This window comes from Copadichromis virginalis, linkage group LG1 (genome assembly GCF_057382275.1).
Source record: "Copadichromis virginalis isolate Kocher_CV1m ecotype Utaka linkage group LG1, C_Virginalis_male_GT1.1, whole genome shotgun sequence".
Lineage (NCBI taxonomy): Eukaryota > Metazoa > Chordata > Actinopteri > Cichliformes > Cichlidae > Copadichromis > Copadichromis virginalis.
In genome coordinates this window covers 5,000,637-5,018,281 of record NC_140618.1, presented here as the reverse complement: position 1 = coordinate 5,018,281, position 17,645 = coordinate 5,000,637, and the positions used below count along the sequence as shown (strand labels likewise).

Genomic DNA, 17,645 nt, shown 5'->3' with positions numbered 1-17,645 from the left:
CGTTAGGCCTGATTTGCCCCAGCTGTGTTTCCCTCCTGTTACCCATTCCCTGATTGCGCCCTCTGTGTATTTAAGCCCTGTGTTTCTCTGTATCTGTGTTGCGATCTACTGGTTACCTAGCTGTGTGTTCTGTCAGTCCACTGGTGTAAGTTTATTTTGATTTTTTCCAGTTATGTTATATTTGAGTTTAACATTAAAGCTGTTTTGAGTTCACATCTGTCTCCGGAGTCTGCACCTTGGGTCCTATTCCTGCCCGCCCAATTAAAGTCAGTATGCAGAAAACAATTGTGCTATGCCATAAGCGCTATGATTCATTTTGCAAATATACAAATGCTGCCTTAAAGTAAATTATAATAGGCACCTGTAGCATCCATCTTTCCACTTGACCAGCTAAGATAATCTTAGTGTTTCGCAGCAACACAAAAACTGATCGCTTAGTCTAAAAATCAGAAATTGTTCAGTAAATCTTGCAGAGTGGAGACTGTCAGATTACAGTATGTTATTTGACAACCTTAGAAGAAGAGCTGTTGTTTGTTGATGACTCAGCTAATTTTTCACACAATTTAATGGGAGGCAAGAACTTGCTTTAGTGAATAAATGAAGTCTAAGAGCATTCGCCATCACTAACTATAGATTTATGTTTTGGTATTTTCAATGTGTGAGTGCAAAATATGCTTGAATTTCAGTAGTAATAACAGAAGAAAGAAGAAATGAGTGTATATTGTGCAACGTAATCAACATAGAAAATTAAATAATATATATTTTGGTTTGTTTTAAAGAAGCCAATCTGTGTTGTATTGTGTTAAAATTAAATTAAATACCTGTTTTGAAATCTATACACATACTGAAGTACTCTATCTGGAAGTCTGATCCTCTCTTCAGGCTGTGTTTTTAGAATGTGGCCCCAACTCCTACTCTGTCTGGACAAAAAGTATGAAGTGGGAGGTTAAAAGAAAAGAGGGAAAAAGAGAGGGATTATTAGTGTGTGTGACAAGAATCTGAGATATTTTGATTAGCAGAAGGGAAACACAGAGGGGAATTGGATAGATTTGTTTATAAAAGAGGGAAGGAGGGACAAAGATGGAGGGAGTTGACGGGGAAGGTAGCGCTCTGTCTCAGCTGTGCGGCATGTGATGGCTGAATGTGACAGCTGTTCTCTAACTGGGACACACACACACACACTGTGCAAATGCATGCTGGGCCTGGGACTCCAGGGCATGTCAGGAAATACAATGGACCCTCTTGTCTGAGGAGAGGGAACTGTGAGCGAAAAGTTTTGAATAAGAGGGAGAGAGAGCGGATGAGGGAGTGCAGACATGGACATGATAAGAAAAGCTTGGTTTATAGAGAGAATGCAAAATGTGTTCAGCAACAATTTGTAGCTGAAACAGTGAGAGTGGTAAGAGGAGGGGGTAATAGGTGACTTATTGCAGCACACAAGTAGACTGCTATTCTCTTTGCAGCCATCCAATCTGCAAACTTCCATCTCTTCAGGTTCTGCACACTGTCCCTCCACTTCCTTGTGATTGACTATCATATTCACACATATATACTACAATGACGGTTGGGGATGTGATGGAAGGGGAATGATATTTCTTATCGTGCATTAGAGACATTGTGCTCTTGTGTATATGTGTTTTTGTGTTTACAAGTATTTGAATATGATAAACGACAGCGACAGCCGTTAATTCTGTGCTATTTTCCACAAGAAGTGTCAAAAATAGTGACGCAACTGTGGACTACTGTAGGCTAAAATAATCAAGGTTTACCTATCGTGTGTTTCAATGGTGAGAGAAACCAGTGCAAACTTGTAGATAGTTTGTACGCTTCATTACTCTGAGGTAAAAATGCTAAACATCAGATCATTGCATGATTGACTCCACTGTGGATTAATCTAAACTTTTTATTGCTGTTATTATTTGTCATGTGAACAGCGGGTAATGTTGCTCAGCACTGGACACTCCTTTGAACTGCAGCGCAAGCTTGTCAGTTTTTTATGATTCAAACCACAAGTGTTTAGATCAGCTCACAAAAAGAGAGAAACAGAGAAGTCTAAATGAAATGCAAGTCTTAAGAGTTGACTGCTGAATCCACACCGACGCCACAACAGCTTCTGTCCGACCTCAGCTTTGCTATTGTGTGAGATATGTCTTGGGCTGAATCTAGCCCATAACACTTCTAGCAGCATGAAATAATTTAAAAATTACAATTACATGTCTGGATGTAAAATCAGAGTGTGGTTCATACCTTGATTTTTGATTGAGAATTTCAGTTTGTATTTTTGATCTGGATGGAAGAACGCTGATAACAAGACAAGAAATTCTTAATTATTAAAGCATAGGTGAGAATGAATTAGTTCATATTAACTAGCTAGTTATTGAGCATTGAGCCAACGGTAGTTTGTTTAAGGTCATTACAAGCAGCTGTGATAAGACTAATGTTATGGTTAGATTTACATCATTTTTCTTTTTAAATCACATAACTTATTTCCATTATGTGTTAAATGAAGCCCCACTGATAGACTGCACTGCTGCACTTCTTGCATTTCTGATCCCTCCAAATTAAACAAATACAAATCTCTTCTGTTTCCTCCTCCTCTGTCGGTCTCACTTTCTCTAACACTTCTCATTTACTTATCCATCCTCTTGGTAGGACGTCAGAAGGTAAAAGATGGCAGCAGACCAAGCCTCGGAATAAAAGCTGTTAGTATCTTGGCTGACATTGTGGTGGGCACACACAAATGCTCTCTCACTTCCACACACACACACACTGCCAGGTTTTACAACTCCCTGTATATCGCTGGGTCTGGTTTTGGCAGGTAAGCTCAAGGACTCTTTGAAAGACCATTTAATAGACGAGGCCCAACGTGTACGCACACACATACACACACGAGGCCTCTCCTATTCCTTACGTTGTTTTGTATTCAGCTCAGCTGACGAGGGAAAGTGAGCAGCCAGGCAGAAGTACTTTACTACTTTAGACGATGGAGGTGAGGGTTCATAAGCCCCCATACGTCTTCCTAATAGCACTGAAACTCTGCCCTTGTACCTGACAACAGCCTGTTGTAAATATACATAGATTTAAAAGCAATGGGACAGAGAAAACACATGTAGAGACAACAGCAGATGCCTTCCACAAAAACACTGAACATAAAGGCATGAAGTAGAGCTGGGCGATATAAGATTTTTTCATATCACGATATGTTTTTTTCATTTCAGGCGATAACGATATCCATCACGATATAAGCCAAATAACTATATTTGTAAGATTTAAATGTGCCGTTGCTCACAAGTAAAATGTGAAATAATCAGCAGCTTGTTTTTATTTAAATATTTATTTCCCATAATAAGTTCAACAGGGTAGATGTACTTAAGGAACATGAGACTTTTTCAGATAAATAAAGGCAAATATTGCAAACTACACAAAAGGCAGCCGCTAAAGCGTTTAAGTTTCAAAATAGAACAAACGAATCAGACTAAATTGTCAATTCCACTTAGAAACAAAATATTAATTCTAAAAATAAATCTTAGTTTGTTTTACAGAAGAACAGACAAAACTGACTAACTTTTGTCAATATCAAATAAACTGAGAACTAAAAGGAAATTCTCAATCTCTCCTTGTTGTATAGCTTAGCTTTTCAAACAGTTTTAACAGTTACTTTAGTCTGACAAAAGCCGAATGACGAATTAGCGCTTCCAGTCAGAGACTGAGGCTACGTCCACACGTACACGGGTATTTTTGAAAACGGAGATTTTCCGTTTTCGTTTTAAAAAATAATCCCGTCCACACATAAAGGCAGAAATGAAGGAATGCTATGAACATGCCAAAGCAGCAGGTGGCGCTAGATTCCTAACCGTGCAGAAATGTTGGCCAATCAGAAGTCTAGAAGCCTCGGTGGGGAAAAGTAAACAAAGCTGGGGCATAGAAGCAGAACCGAGTCGTATGTGTGGAGGGACAGTAACTGTGTGTGTATGTAAGCATTTAAACACTGCAGAGAGTAGAATTAACAGTATTGTAGAAATTCATTTCACCGAAACAATAACGTGGCGCACAGTGTGACGTCAAAAAATGCGCACACCTTTTACGCTGCGTTTTCTCAGTTTTTCTAGTCCACACGTAAATGCAAAAACTGAGTTTTTAAAAATCTTCGTTTTCAGTGACCAAAAACGCCGTTTACGTGTGGACGAAAGGTGCAAACGCATAGAAAAATCTGCGTTTACAAAAATACCCGGGTACGTGTGGACGTAGCGCATGCACCAGTTTATTGTATTTCCAGACTAGCTTTCGGCACAATTTACAGTGCACGCTACTCTGTTTTTTGTCAGACTTGAAATAGCCAAAATACCTTCACACTACGGAACTTCTCTGGCTCTTCCGTTCGACAATCTCTCCGGCATTGGAACCATCATCTGTTTTCTCTTCGGTAACCTTCGGTCACGCTCGGTTGATTTCTCTAGTCGGCTCACTCTTTTCCTTAATTACCCGGGCAGTACGGTGGCTGGCTGCTTCCCAAACAAATACACATGTGCGGCTTGGCACTTACGCTGTACGTAACAAGTCACGTGACGTGACGCTGCGGCTGTGATTGGTTCGGCTCTGCGCTACTTAATTTGGATTGGCTGTTCTTTTTTCTTTTTTTTAAGAGGACAAGAGCGGCGAGGTCTATCGCGATAGTTTAATTTTTCTATCGAGAAAGTTATATCGCGATACATATCGTTATCGTTCTATCGCCCAGCTCTAGCATGAAGGCAATTACTGTTTTTATCAGGTATTATTACAGCAACCATGTGGAGATGCTGATCACAGAGGAGAAAAGCAAGTGGCTGACATGACAAAAGATTCTTTAGAAGGCAGACTTTTCTTTGCATTGCAGAGTTTCTATCAGTGCATTGTGCACTCAGTGGGCAGCCTCAGTTAAATCTGGCTGGGCTTAGGCAGCATAGATATGGTAAACTGTTCTGTGATATACAGTGCTGTGAAAAAAATATCTGCCCCTTCCTGGTTTCTTAATTTTTTGCATATTTATCGTAGTTAAATGTCACAAGCAAAAAACGAAGAAATCAGGAAAGCAGCAAATACTTTTTCACAGCACTGTATGTGATGTTACCTGTGATTCAGTCTTCTGCATAGAGGGAAATAAACTCAGGGTCTTTCTCGGCTCACCCACTCTGTGTGTGTGTGTGTGTGTGTGTGTGTGTGTGTGTGTGTGTGTGTGTGTGCATGCTTTTATAGAAATTGATATTTCTCTCCACTGCTCCTTCCTCTGTGCCTGCTCTGGTCAATTGTCCATTGGTTGCTCTATTACAGTGTTGCAAACTGCTTGGTTTGCTTTGATGGGCAGTAGGAAATGTGAAGAGCATTTGCTGAGATGAAGTGAAAAGTAATTCTTTTTACAGATTCTCTGTCATTTGGGTGATGTGTTTTTGACATTTAACATTTAAAAATTGAGAAGTGAAACGTGCAGTCTGGTGTGCATTCTCTAATGGCAACATTTTTTCCGATCTTTGAGTAACTGCAGCTGTAGAAAGTATAAGAGGGGTGTCTGTCTTTGTTAAATAGTAAAAACATACATGCTAAAGTTAATTGAAAGGAAAAGAGCGCCTTTTCAACAACAACACCTGTTTTCTTTGCTTTGACTTTGTAAGAGAGAGAGAGTCCTTAGATAAGTCTTTCAGGAAATGTAAGTTAGTTTGTACGTGTGTGTTTGCAACCTCCTTATCTTAAGTCAGAGGTGGGTCAGGGTCACATCCAGTTGACCTCTCTACACTTCTTCCTGCTCCAAAACACGAACGCACACATATGCACACTTAATCACAGTGCTAACAAATGACTCTACTGCCAGAAAAGCTTTTGTTCTGAGGTTTTCTTACCAATGCAAACAAACAACAATGTTATTAGTGTGTAAATGGCAAGTATTAGATCACATAACCTTTGGTTAAAACCTGTAAGGTGGTGAATGAAGAAGCTCCTGGGCCAAAGTGCTTCACTGGCTTAGAGCTGAAATGCTTTGGTTTTTCATGCTTGAACTTCAGCTGGTGATTGAATAGACCGCAGTGTAAATACAAAGCTCTCAGGTGCTGTATAATGATCTGTTTGCCTCACTGTACTTTACCTTTGTGTTACTTGTGTTTTCACTGGGAACCTTTTCATTTGAAAGACCCAGACCAAGCACAGAAATACTGGAGCTTGTGAGGTTTTGGGGAAACTAACTGTGTTTTACTAAAAGATAATCTTTTTTTGGAAGATGAGTTTTCTAAATGATCTGCAGCTGTATAACGTTGGTGAAGCACCTAATAATATGTAGTTTTTTTAACGAAACAAACCTGTTGGCTTCAGGTAAATAGATAGAAGGTGCTGATCCAACAAACACCATAAGTTAAAGGGTGACAGGAGTCATTCACTACCTTAATTGAGCTCATGAAATGCCATGAGAACCTGGAGTGAATAATCAGTCAGGCGTTATGTTCCCTTTATGGTAGTTCATCTCATCTAATCATAGAAGAACACAAACAGGCAAAGTATTTCTTGTTTTGTCCACTGTGAAGTAGTAGCATTTGCCCTTATGGCTTGTTTATTACCATCATCCACTAATCCATCATTCGGTTTTCTTCCCCTTATCCAGCTCAAGCTGCAGGGGGAGGGGTAACAAGCCTATCATGGTTATAAGATGAATGTGAGACAAAAAGAAAAAAACATTGAAAAGGACGAGTCAGTTTATGCCTCTGAAGGAGTGGTCAAGTAAATAAAGGCCTTTATCAGGTAGCATTTTGCATTGTGAAAGATGGGTGTGATCTTGAGAGCTGAGAACAGAGATGTAGCTATAGCACATGCGTTACCAAACGTGCAGACACACACACACAGTAACAAGTCCCTGAACTACCCCTGGGAATGTGACTATGTGTATGAGTGTCAGTATCACAGACTACCCCAATATGGAGGGGTTTTTCTGTGTGTGCATGTGTGTGCATGTTTGCATGTGTGAGTGTGTGTGCACAAACGCGTGTGATATTGGGTTTCTACATAACAGGTGGAATAGTCTTTGCGTCATCTATGATTGAGACAAGTATCATGTTTTCTCCCTCAAGTCTGTCATTAACCCCCACCCTCCACACTACTGGGCTCATGCTCCACTAATACATCACATGCTGAAGGCCCCACTAAGTTTTCTTCAGTTTGTATACCAAGCATTAAATACAGCACAACTCACAGCAGAATACGTTTTGAAAGAGCAATTTACTTTTTTAAGAGGCAGGGTTTACACAGTAAAAGTTATTAGATCAGGCGGAGAGAAGAGGGAAACAGACACACAGGGGAGTGTACTACCAACTTCCAGCATGGCCTACACAAGCACACTCAGTCACATTTAACCCTGTTTACATACAGTGATGAATGTGTTTAACCTACTTTGAATAGGTGACATAAGTGGACAGTTATCATGTGAACAGGTAGAACAGTACGAGGTATAGCAAATGCCTTTGAGACATTTTTATGCACAGAAACAGGAAAAGTAAGCTAAGAAAATATATTAATTAACACACTTAACCAAAAATATGGTGGGTCAGCTCAGGCTTGGTGGGAAACCAGGATTGTACACTTGCAGAAATAATAAATATGAGCAGCTTTCCCACAAAGATCAAGGCAACATGTCAACATGTTACAGAAGCCAAGTAGAAGTCAGACGTTATGGTTTTTAGCTCTTCAGTGCTTTAACTGCTAATATGCTTATAAAACAGCTGTTGCTGTGTTCTTCTTAAAAGTCTCTTGTTCCACAGGCTCGTCTGTGTAGACTAAGCTGTTAAAATGAAAAGTATGCTATTTTTGATAATATTTAGTTCTTTCTAATGAGCTTAAATTCAAATAAACATGCTCCAGATGATACAGTTTTTGTAATGTTGATTATAGGCATGGCTGAGGATGTACGGTTACCTGCCCCAGGCTAGCAGACAGATGTCAACCATGCGATCAGCTCAGATCCTGTCCGACGCTATCAGCGACATGCAGCGATTCTACGATTTGGAGGTCACTGGACAGATCGACGCTCAAACTCTAAGGTCAGCATGACTTAACTGTAGTGTTTTAGTACAGTATATCCATTAATGAGGCCCAAATAAACTGGCAGTACACACGAGTCCTAAATTTTAACTAAACAATCCATTTTAATCCTTTATTCATTGATTTGTCTCAGAATGCTGGTAAAAAAAAATCCTCTGTAGTGTGAAAGAATAGACAGCTGCTTCAGACAAACTGCTCACGAAAATATAGCAGGACAAGAAGGTTTAATGTAATGCTCCCCTTCATCTCTTCTCTTGGTTGCTTCATCCTCCCAACATAAACACACACACACACCACTTCTTTCATCTCCTACAGTGCTATGAAGAGACCCCGCTGCGGTGTGCCTGACAAGTTTGGAGGCCAGATCAAAACCAACGTTCGGCGGAAACGTTATGCCCTCACTGGACATAAATGGAACAAAAAGCACCTCACTTACAGGTAACAACAAAGATGAGCCGATCTGCCACAAATGTACAGTACAGAGAGGAAGTGAATGTAATCTCTGTCTGTTTGAGGCTTGAGTAAAGTCGGCTTTTATATGTTGCTTTTTTTTTTGTTTTTTGTATTAAGTATACATTTGCCGCAGTGTGCTAGAACTCAAACTTGCCTCGTCTGAAGATCTTTGCTCTCATCTTCTTCAAACTTTCCAGACACTGACAATTTCTAACAGCATATAAATGAAAAACATTAATGCTTAATACATTTTACTTCAAACTATTGGCCACTCTCCTTTTTCTATTTCTCTCTTTTTCCCCATAGTATTCAGAACTACACTCCAAAAATTGGAGAGTATAACTCGTTTGAGGCCATCAGGCGGGCCTTTAAAGTCTGGGAGAGGGTCACCCCACTGAGCTTTGACGAAATCCCCTACCAGGACATCAAATATGGACGCCGTAAGGAGCCCGACATCATGATCTTCTTCGCTTCAGGTTTTCATGGAGACAGCTCTCCTTTTGATGGGGAGGGGGGCTTTCTGGCTCATGCCTACTTCCCTGGACCTGGAATGGGTGGAGACACGCATTTTGACTCTGATGAACCATGGACCATAGGGAACCATAATGTACAAGGTAAAAGATTTCTGTCAATCTGTTACATTATGGATTTTATTATTTTTTAGACTTTAAAAATCATCTTGGCTGATAATATAGGAGAACGTTTTATTGCCAAGAGACAGATTGTTTTGTGGCTTTTGTCTTAAGGGTTTGGATATCAACAGTGTGTTATTTGGTTAAATTCTTTGTAGAAGTGGATGATTGAGGCGTTTTTGTGGAGGCCCAGCTGATGAGCAGTTTTCATCACTGGTCGTGTCATGTTGTGCCGGTTGTAATGGATCTATATAACAGCTGTCCCCGTGGATTTCCCCCACAGCTAACTGGAGTTGGCAAGGCTCAGCCACTTACATCATCTCTCATTTGTCAGGCTCGGCTGCTCCACTTACCTTTAAAAGTGGACTCCCTGGGACATCTCTCAGTCTTTATCCTAATGAACTCCCTATAAATTTGAAATATACCCCAAGTGATAATGTTAACATCTTTGTCCTGACTAGAGCCATAGCCATGACTCTCCCCTAAAAACAAAAATCCTTAAAATTCTAAAATAAATTCTCAAAATGTCTTAAAAACGCATTTACTATTAGAAGGTCTTAAAAAAATCAAAACTGTTCATAATTTAACTTGGATCATAAATGTTTTTAGTCATGTAGCCACATTGGTAAACCCATCTGGACAATGTTCTTACACTGAGTCAAAAACTCATAATTTGCCTCACTGTTAAATTTGAGCCAGTACTAGTATGCTTACTTGGAAGGGGTATATTGTCTTTTTATTTAAAATCCCATACAAAAAAGGTTGAATTCTAACTTCCTCATACCTGAAAAGACCCTGAGGTGACCTGCCAAACTTTAAGATAAATTATTACTCACCCTAAAAAGCTACAAAGTATATTTACCCATTCTGTCTTAGTCATTTGTATACTGAATGATTACAACAGATGCAGAACAGATCAGGATGGTGCTGCCCATTTTTATGTGATTTTGAAAATAATACTGTATCAAGAAGTGATCCCATTAGAGGATTCACTAAGGACCGACTTAAACAGGCGTTATGTCCGGAGGAAAAACTATTCTATAAGTCACCATAATGTAACAATTCTGGGTTAATGAGAGAAGAAGATTCGTTTCTAGCTTGGACTGGGTGTAGATGCTGCTTCTAGCAGTTATTGGCTTTAAAGACAAATTATTAGACGGATCATATCGAAGTAAGTCAAATATTTTATGCTCATATTTACGCCCTCAGGCATCCTTTGGTAGGATGAGCCCATGTTGACCAGTTAAAAACCTTAACAACAGTGACAAGCACTAAGCTAGTTATATGCAGAAGTGAAGAATGACAAAAATGCTGTTGCTGATTAAATGGGGACTTTACTTTTCAACAAAAGCCTTTTTTGGCCTGTCTGTTATCTGCATATCCAGCTGACACACACAGCTAAGTATTGTGTGTGTGTGCATGTACAAGCCTGTATCTGTGTGATCAGTTGTGTGTGGGATGTGTTGCAGGATCACAGGGATGGATGGAATGCCACTCTAAGTGGGAGTGTGTTCCACTTGGGAGATGTGGAGACTGGTCTTTTTGCTGCACCATGCTACTTACACCGCTTGAAAGCAAAGTGCCGCTAAATTTCATTGTGGTCTTCACTTTAGTTGCCGCGTCTAAGTAGTCAGTCTTGTCAAAAATGTAGCCTTTTATGTGACATGCAAGTTTTTCTTTGTTATTTTCTTTCGGAGGACAGAGGTCATGCAGATTGGTCTAGTACAGGGGTGGTGGAACTCCAGGCCTCAAGGGCCAGTGTCCTGCAGGTTTTAGATGTGTCCTTGATCCAGCATAGCTGATTTAAAGGGTAAATTACCTCCTCAACATGTCTAAAAGATCTCCAGAGGCCTGGCAATGAACTGATCATTTGATTCAGGTGTGTTGACCCAGGGTGAGCTCTAAAACTCGCAAGACACCAGCCCTTGAGGCCTGGAGTTCCCCACCCCTGGTCTAGTATGTGCCTGATGGAGTGACAATTGAAAGTCACAAGTATTTATTTTTAACAGCAACAATTTTCTTTCTCAGTTTTTTAAACCTTTAAATATCATATATGTAGTCCACCCATTTTCTTCCACTTTCAATTGAAGTTCATGTTGGATGGTTAGCAGTCAAAATTGTATAATTTTAATTGTAACTATAATGGATAAATAATAACCGGTTAAAATAGAAATACAATTACAAATACAGGTTTCTAACAATTGAATGGATAGCTGTATGGATAAACCAATTGAATTTTTTTGCATAAGAAAATAATTGAGGCATAATAGTTTCAACTTTTTTTTTTAAAAAAACGGTCAAAAAATATGTGGATTAGCTGTTAGTAGTAACTAAAGTCAGTGGACTGAAAAAAGGCTGAAATAATAAATCAGTTTGTCTGGTCCCATTTTAGGACGAGTTCAAATGAACACAATGAAACAAAGAAATGATGTTGATGAAGACTTTTAGTCAACATAACAGGGGTTATTTGTCTAACGTGCAGAAAGAAGATTATTCTTAGAGCAGCAGATGTGCTGAAAGAAAAAGCGAGACTTGAAGAGTGACGTTAAAGCCTTAGTCAGCATATGCTTTGCTGAAGGGTCCTCAGAACAAAATGAGCTCTCACCTCTGACCTCTTTTTGAGTTGTATCAGACAAACCAACCCGTTCTCACTCCCAAAGCGTAACATTTTACGCTAGGTGACAAATTGTCACCATATTACGTTTTCGGCTACCCACCACGTTCCTAGATGACGACCTCGGAAAAAAGAGGAAATATGAGAACCGTCTGGACTGAATCTACACATGTTTGCTCTTTTTCTTCAAATCACTTAGAAACACGCTATTTAACATCATTAAAGTCCTGGTTAAGGTCAAGAATAAGGTTATGGTCAGGGCTAGGGATAAGGTTAGGTTTAGGGCTGGAATACAGGGCTGGAACGTCTATTACCGCGGGAGCGTCATTGCACTGGATTCCAGCCATAACCCGCCGCGTACCATAAGAACGCCGAAGATCTCCTTTTGCGTTCCTCAGGAACGCCGCGGGACGTGACAAAACGTCGACATGTTACACCTCGGGAGTGAGAACGCTCTGGACAAACACAGCTTAGCAATCAATAGAAAAATTATAGACAGCAGCTGACGATAAAGCACAAATGCATTTGATCCACTCATCATGGTGTTTTCTTTCCCTTTCCTTGACCTCAGCTTCAGAAAGAGCTCTTTTACTAGGCTAAAGAGTTTTGGTGTGAACCTTGTGACGCACAGTGTGATTAATCAGGCTTTCTGGCAGGGAAAACAAAAACAGCTTTTACACGTTATCCACAAAACTCAAACACCTTTCGCTCAGAAAAAATGTGGTAAGCTGGTAACGGGAAAAGGTCAGAAGCTTTTGTGGTCAGATGAGACTGATGATGATGAGTAAGTTTCTGGCAAAAGGCAGAGCAAACTTGGGTAGTGGATTTTGGTTGTCTAGGTGGTGCTTTAGTCTGCCCTTTTTTACACTGATAGTCTCCCTGTGGCAGATGAATGAGGTGTGAGGCATGATAAACAAGGGAACAAAGCTTTAGGGAGTTGAAATAGGTCAAATGTATGTGTGTGAATTAGCAGTAGAGGAACCGGCTGAACCTAACCAGGCTAAAGCATTTGAAGTGCAATCTTGCTTTTCTCTTTCAAACTGGTAGTCACAGTTACCTCACAAAGGGCTCTTTATCTCTCTTCATTCATCCTGAGCTATCTCTACCACTCTGTCTTACCCTCTTCTATTTTCTCCCCTCGAGTGTTAGCTGGCGCTTAGCATGCCGTGAGGACATTCATGTGACTCTGGACTTACAAGATGAACTGTGTGCATCCTGTGTGTGTTTCAAAGAGGAAATGAGGAGATGCACAAAATAAGGAATCTACAGCACCCCCCCCCCCCCCTTCTGTTCCACGTACAGCAGTGACATCACCAGTACACCCAACAGCATGATGTCACTGGCACCAATCTGGCCAATCTGTATGGCCAATTATAGGGTGAACAAAATGGGTAGGAAGTTCAAAGGTCGCTCAGGCCGGAGCCTAGGGTGAAAAGCAACAAAGAGGTATTGACTGGAAGGGAAGTACCCAGCTGTGTGCTGGCTTCGCTTTAGAGATGAACTTATAGAATATGACATGAAAAATGTAAACCTGGTTTCTCTCTATTTTTCTTTAAAAAAAAATCTCAAAGTAGTCTTTTGTTCTGAGAGGATGTTGGTCTGCAGTGGTCACTACGTCACAGCTGCACAGAGTGATATTATTGCAGTGGCAGTGGATAACAGGATGTCTTGGTGGGTTAAACAGGACAGAAATGCATACAGATTCATATCAGCAGTCATTAGCATGCCTGTGTGTGATTAATGTTTTAGATCTAAGGAGATTTTTGTGTGATAAATAGAAAAGAATGAACAGACGTTCCTATTCGTTTTATCTGATATGTTACAGATACGTAGACTTGTTATACGTTGTTCTGTCATGTATGTGTAAGATGCTCAAGAATGCATGTTGAATTTTCCATCATTCTGTACAAAGTTATACATCCCCAGTTTTTTCATGAACTTTGATCATCCCTGTATGTCTGTAAACCAACAGTTTTTATGTATTGTTTAATATTTTGGGATTTATTTGGGATTTTTCATCTGTCAAAGACAATGATCAGTTTACCACCAGACAGTCCCCTTGCTCTTAGTTTGAAAGTTGTTAATCACCTACCACAGTACTTCCTTTCTCGTGTTTTGCTGTGGGCTCGCTGGTCAGGTCACAATGTTGTGGCCCTTGATGTCTCTCAGCTTCCTTGATTCTCTTATGGTCTCCTGTGGTCGAACAAACTCCAATTCCACCATCTTGGATTGCAGTTGGATGGATTACTCGAAAGATCGACTGCATGTTTGAGGGTCAATGTTAATAGAACTTGCTGCAAGTTGAAAATTACACTTGGTTGCAGATAAGGATGGGCGGTATGAACGGTATATGGTAGAAACGATACAAATCTGGCGAACGGTAGAGATTTTGACTATACCGCTCTACTGCGATAGCACATGTTGATGGTGTCATCAAGTTGCGCCTGTTTTGGTTGAAAGCATGGCAGCGGCTATAAGCAATATCTTCTGCAAATTATGCCGGGCGACAGTAATAACAAAGAGAAGGAGCACTTTTATCGAGTGGAAAAACGTTAGCGTTCATCCTCCAGCTTCACTGTTTATATTATGCTAATATTATGCTAAGATAGCTGTGTCACTAGCGATCAAGTAGGACACAATTATATACCAGCTAGTCCAACTTCAGTAACCCTACAAAAGTCACTGCTGTTTAGTTTTCTGTCTTCATTTATGTTGGAAGTGATAGCAGCTTTATGTTTTAATGTTTTTTAGAAATCTCTCAGTCAGAACATGGCATATCATGTTTAGGTGGAAACCTGCTTCCTGCTAACTGGATTTAATAAATTCTGTTTTCATGAATGCCTGGATGTTAAACTTAATTGTTACACCTGGTAAAGCAGCAATGCTGATCATTTTATTAAAGATGAAAGAATTTAGCATTAGTTTTTAACTCTCAGTGATGCTGCAGTGTTCGTTTGACTTTGGGACCTGAAGCAGACAGAGTTTTGGACCCAAATTACTCCGCAGGGCTCCTGATTACGGCAGCCGTAATGCTCCGACAATCCAACAAGTGGTGCGGCTTCGTAGCTTACCAAAGTCGTACTAAAACATTTTTGCCAGATTTCTGTGCACTGTATACCACATGAAATCGGTTCAAGGTTAGTAAGCACAACCAGAATTCATAGATAAGGCACATTAAAGGATTTTAAGTGCCCCTTATAATATGGAAAATACGTTATACAGAAGAAAAGAATATATGGCGATATATATCGTTACCCCACATGCTTCAAATTATACCGCGATATGGCTTTTAGACCATATCGCCCAGCCCTAGTTGCAGATGTGCTTGCGAATGCTGTGGAAACTACACATTCTGCCTGGAGGATGTGAAGATGTGTGCACAGCTGGTGCACTGAAGTGTAGTGACTGTGGAGACAAGCTGAGTTTACGACACAGAACTCTGTAAAGAGTGTTGTGTTTACACTTTGATAACAACATTTTCATGACTCTAACAATGACTGAACTCTACAACACCTACACCCCAAGCAAACTGAGCGTTCTGTGAATTTGAGAATCTTGATACATCCACATAATCCAAGAAACTAAAGATCCAGACATCTTTGTTCTTCATGACAAGAAATAAAACCGTCACAACAGGAAAATCTCTATCTTAAAGGCTATTGTGTCTGATATTACCAATTTGTTAAATCCTCTGCCTATAAAAATCTCTCTATGTTTAGGGATAGGGATTGTGGAAACTTTGAGACCGGATTGAACCCACTAAGCAAGCACTGGGTGTGGTTTACTTTGTTGGGGGTTTCCATCTTGCATTTTGTACTGCAGTGCAACTTGAACTCGGTTAGCTTTTGTGAGCCCTTTATTTGTTTGCCTCTCTTTTATTCTAACTTATCTCTCATTCATACAGGTAATGACCTCTTCCTGGTAGCAGTCCACGAGCTGGGACACGCCCTGGGCTTAGAGCATTCCAACAATCCTCTAGCCATCATGGCTCCCTTCTACCAGTGGATGGAAACTGAGAACTTCCAGTTGCCAGAGGATGACCGGCGGGGGATACAACAGATCTATGGTAGGAGTTTATTTTTCATCCTCACACGTATCTTTTAAATGATGCAGACATGAAATCTTATTCTTGATATTAAATTGTGACCAGTTATCCACTCAGTTTAAAGTATTGTGTCTGTGACTTCCTGAAGGTCCTCCTGACAGCAGTCCCACCCAGGCCTTGCCTACAGTTGCACCACGTCGCCCAGAGCCCAGACCACCTCAAACACCTCCTCGGCAACCTGATAGGCCCAGGACCACCGAAAGGCCAGATCATTATGGACCCAATATCTGTGAGGGAAACTTTGACACTGTTGCTATGCTCCGAGGAGAGATGTTTGTCTTCAAGGTAAATGGTTTGCGGATTAAGAAATTGAGAGTCTTTGTAAAGTGGTGAACATTAAATTCAATTTTATGCATATAACGCCAAATCATAGCAGCTGCTTCAGGGTGCTTCATTAAGCAATACATGGAAAAGTTCTGCCACCATGAGTTTATTTCCAAGTATGACCTTCCTTGGAAATTAAGTCATCTTCCAGGAAAGGAGCTTTCATGACAACTCCACCGTTTCAATATATTAGTTATTATTTTCCTGAGAAACGAGTTACGACAAATGGCGTGTACGCAGCCAACAAGGGGTCTGTTTTCAATCAGGTGCTTGTGGATTGTAAACCCACGGAGCTGGTGTTCTTTTATGAGACTGAGAACAGTTAAAAGGGTTTGAGGGTTGGTCAGGTGTTTAAAGAGCCTCTGGGCCCACACAAAACATTAGCTGCGGCAGCAGTTAGATATTAACTGAGTCTTAACCTTTATGAGATTTGTCTTGTAGATGCTAGTATTTAAACTGATCGTGTTATTGGCTGCAGCTCCTCTCTCATTATTTATTATATGGGTATTTTGATATTATTTAATCAGCTTTTCCAGTACTTTTTCACTGTGCAGGTGCTGTGTGTTCAATTGAATTTATTGAACTTTCAGCAGCAAGTAGGGCTCCATTTCCTCCCATCCATTTCAGATCTTCTTTTTTCTGGCGTTGGTTTATACATAGTGCAGCTCTGCAAAGATAAGTAATTACGTGTTTCCATGGGAGAGGCCAGAAAAGGTGTCCAGTGTTGATAGCATTGACTAGTGAAGAGAGCTGCAGATATTATACTGAGTGGGGCAGGGGACATGCAGGCTTTACTTTAAAGAAGCCTCAGTTTCACCTCCAGAAATGTTGCTCTGCTGTTTTGACGTCTGACATTGAACTGAAGCATTAGGGCTCACAGCAGCTGTAGATAGCAAACTTGATCTGGGGTGTTTGCAGAGCTGAAAAAACACACAGATGTGAATATTTCTTGCTTGTGGGATCTTTCATTTGCTTTGTAGTCCACACAGCAGACCACTGCACCCCCCCTCCCTCCCCAAGTACTCAGATCAGTCTATGAATAGCTCCTGTCTTGGACTCTTAAGTGTGTGCGACACTGACCAGTCATTACACACTCTGAAATCTGACTGGCTGGACATATGCTACACATGGTCAAGCAGTTATATTTGTACTCTTGGGTTTCATCGCAGACGTTAATGTCTGTCTTCATGGGTTTCATTAACGTCATGAGACATTATTATTCATTGTCCAAAATTAACCAGTTCTTAATGAGCTTCAAAAATAGAAATTACCTGATCAGAGCAAATGCAGACAAAAAGCAATAAATATATATTCATGGTTAGATTAATGCATGTGGTTATATCAAGGTTTGTTGATTTTGAGCTGTAATTATCATTTATTCAAATTTCTCTCTATCACTCCTCCCCAGCTTGGCCTGAAAGTTAATTGCAAGGTTGTAATATTATAATACAGTCGTCTTTATTTC

At 40.3% G+C, this 17,645-nt stretch overlaps 1 protein-coding gene across 1 annotated transcript in view; it reads left to right on the top strand.

The window, feature by feature from the left end:
* mmp15b (matrix metallopeptidase 15b) overlaps window positions 1-17,645 on the top strand; it is a 31,179-nt gene that overhangs the window by 3,318 nt on the left and 10,216 nt on the right. The window contains exons 2-6 of the mRNA XM_085432767.1: window positions 7,903-8,051; window positions 8,368-8,490; window positions 8,812-9,119; window positions 15,656-15,817; window positions 15,945-16,141. Of these exons, the coding sequence (XP_085288893.1) occupies window positions 7,903-8,051; window positions 8,368-8,490; window positions 8,812-9,119; window positions 15,656-15,817; window positions 15,945-16,141 (939 nt within the window). The remainder of the gene's footprint in view (window positions 1-7,902; window positions 8,052-8,367; window positions 8,491-8,811; window positions 9,120-15,655; window positions 15,818-15,944; window positions 16,142-17,645) is intronic.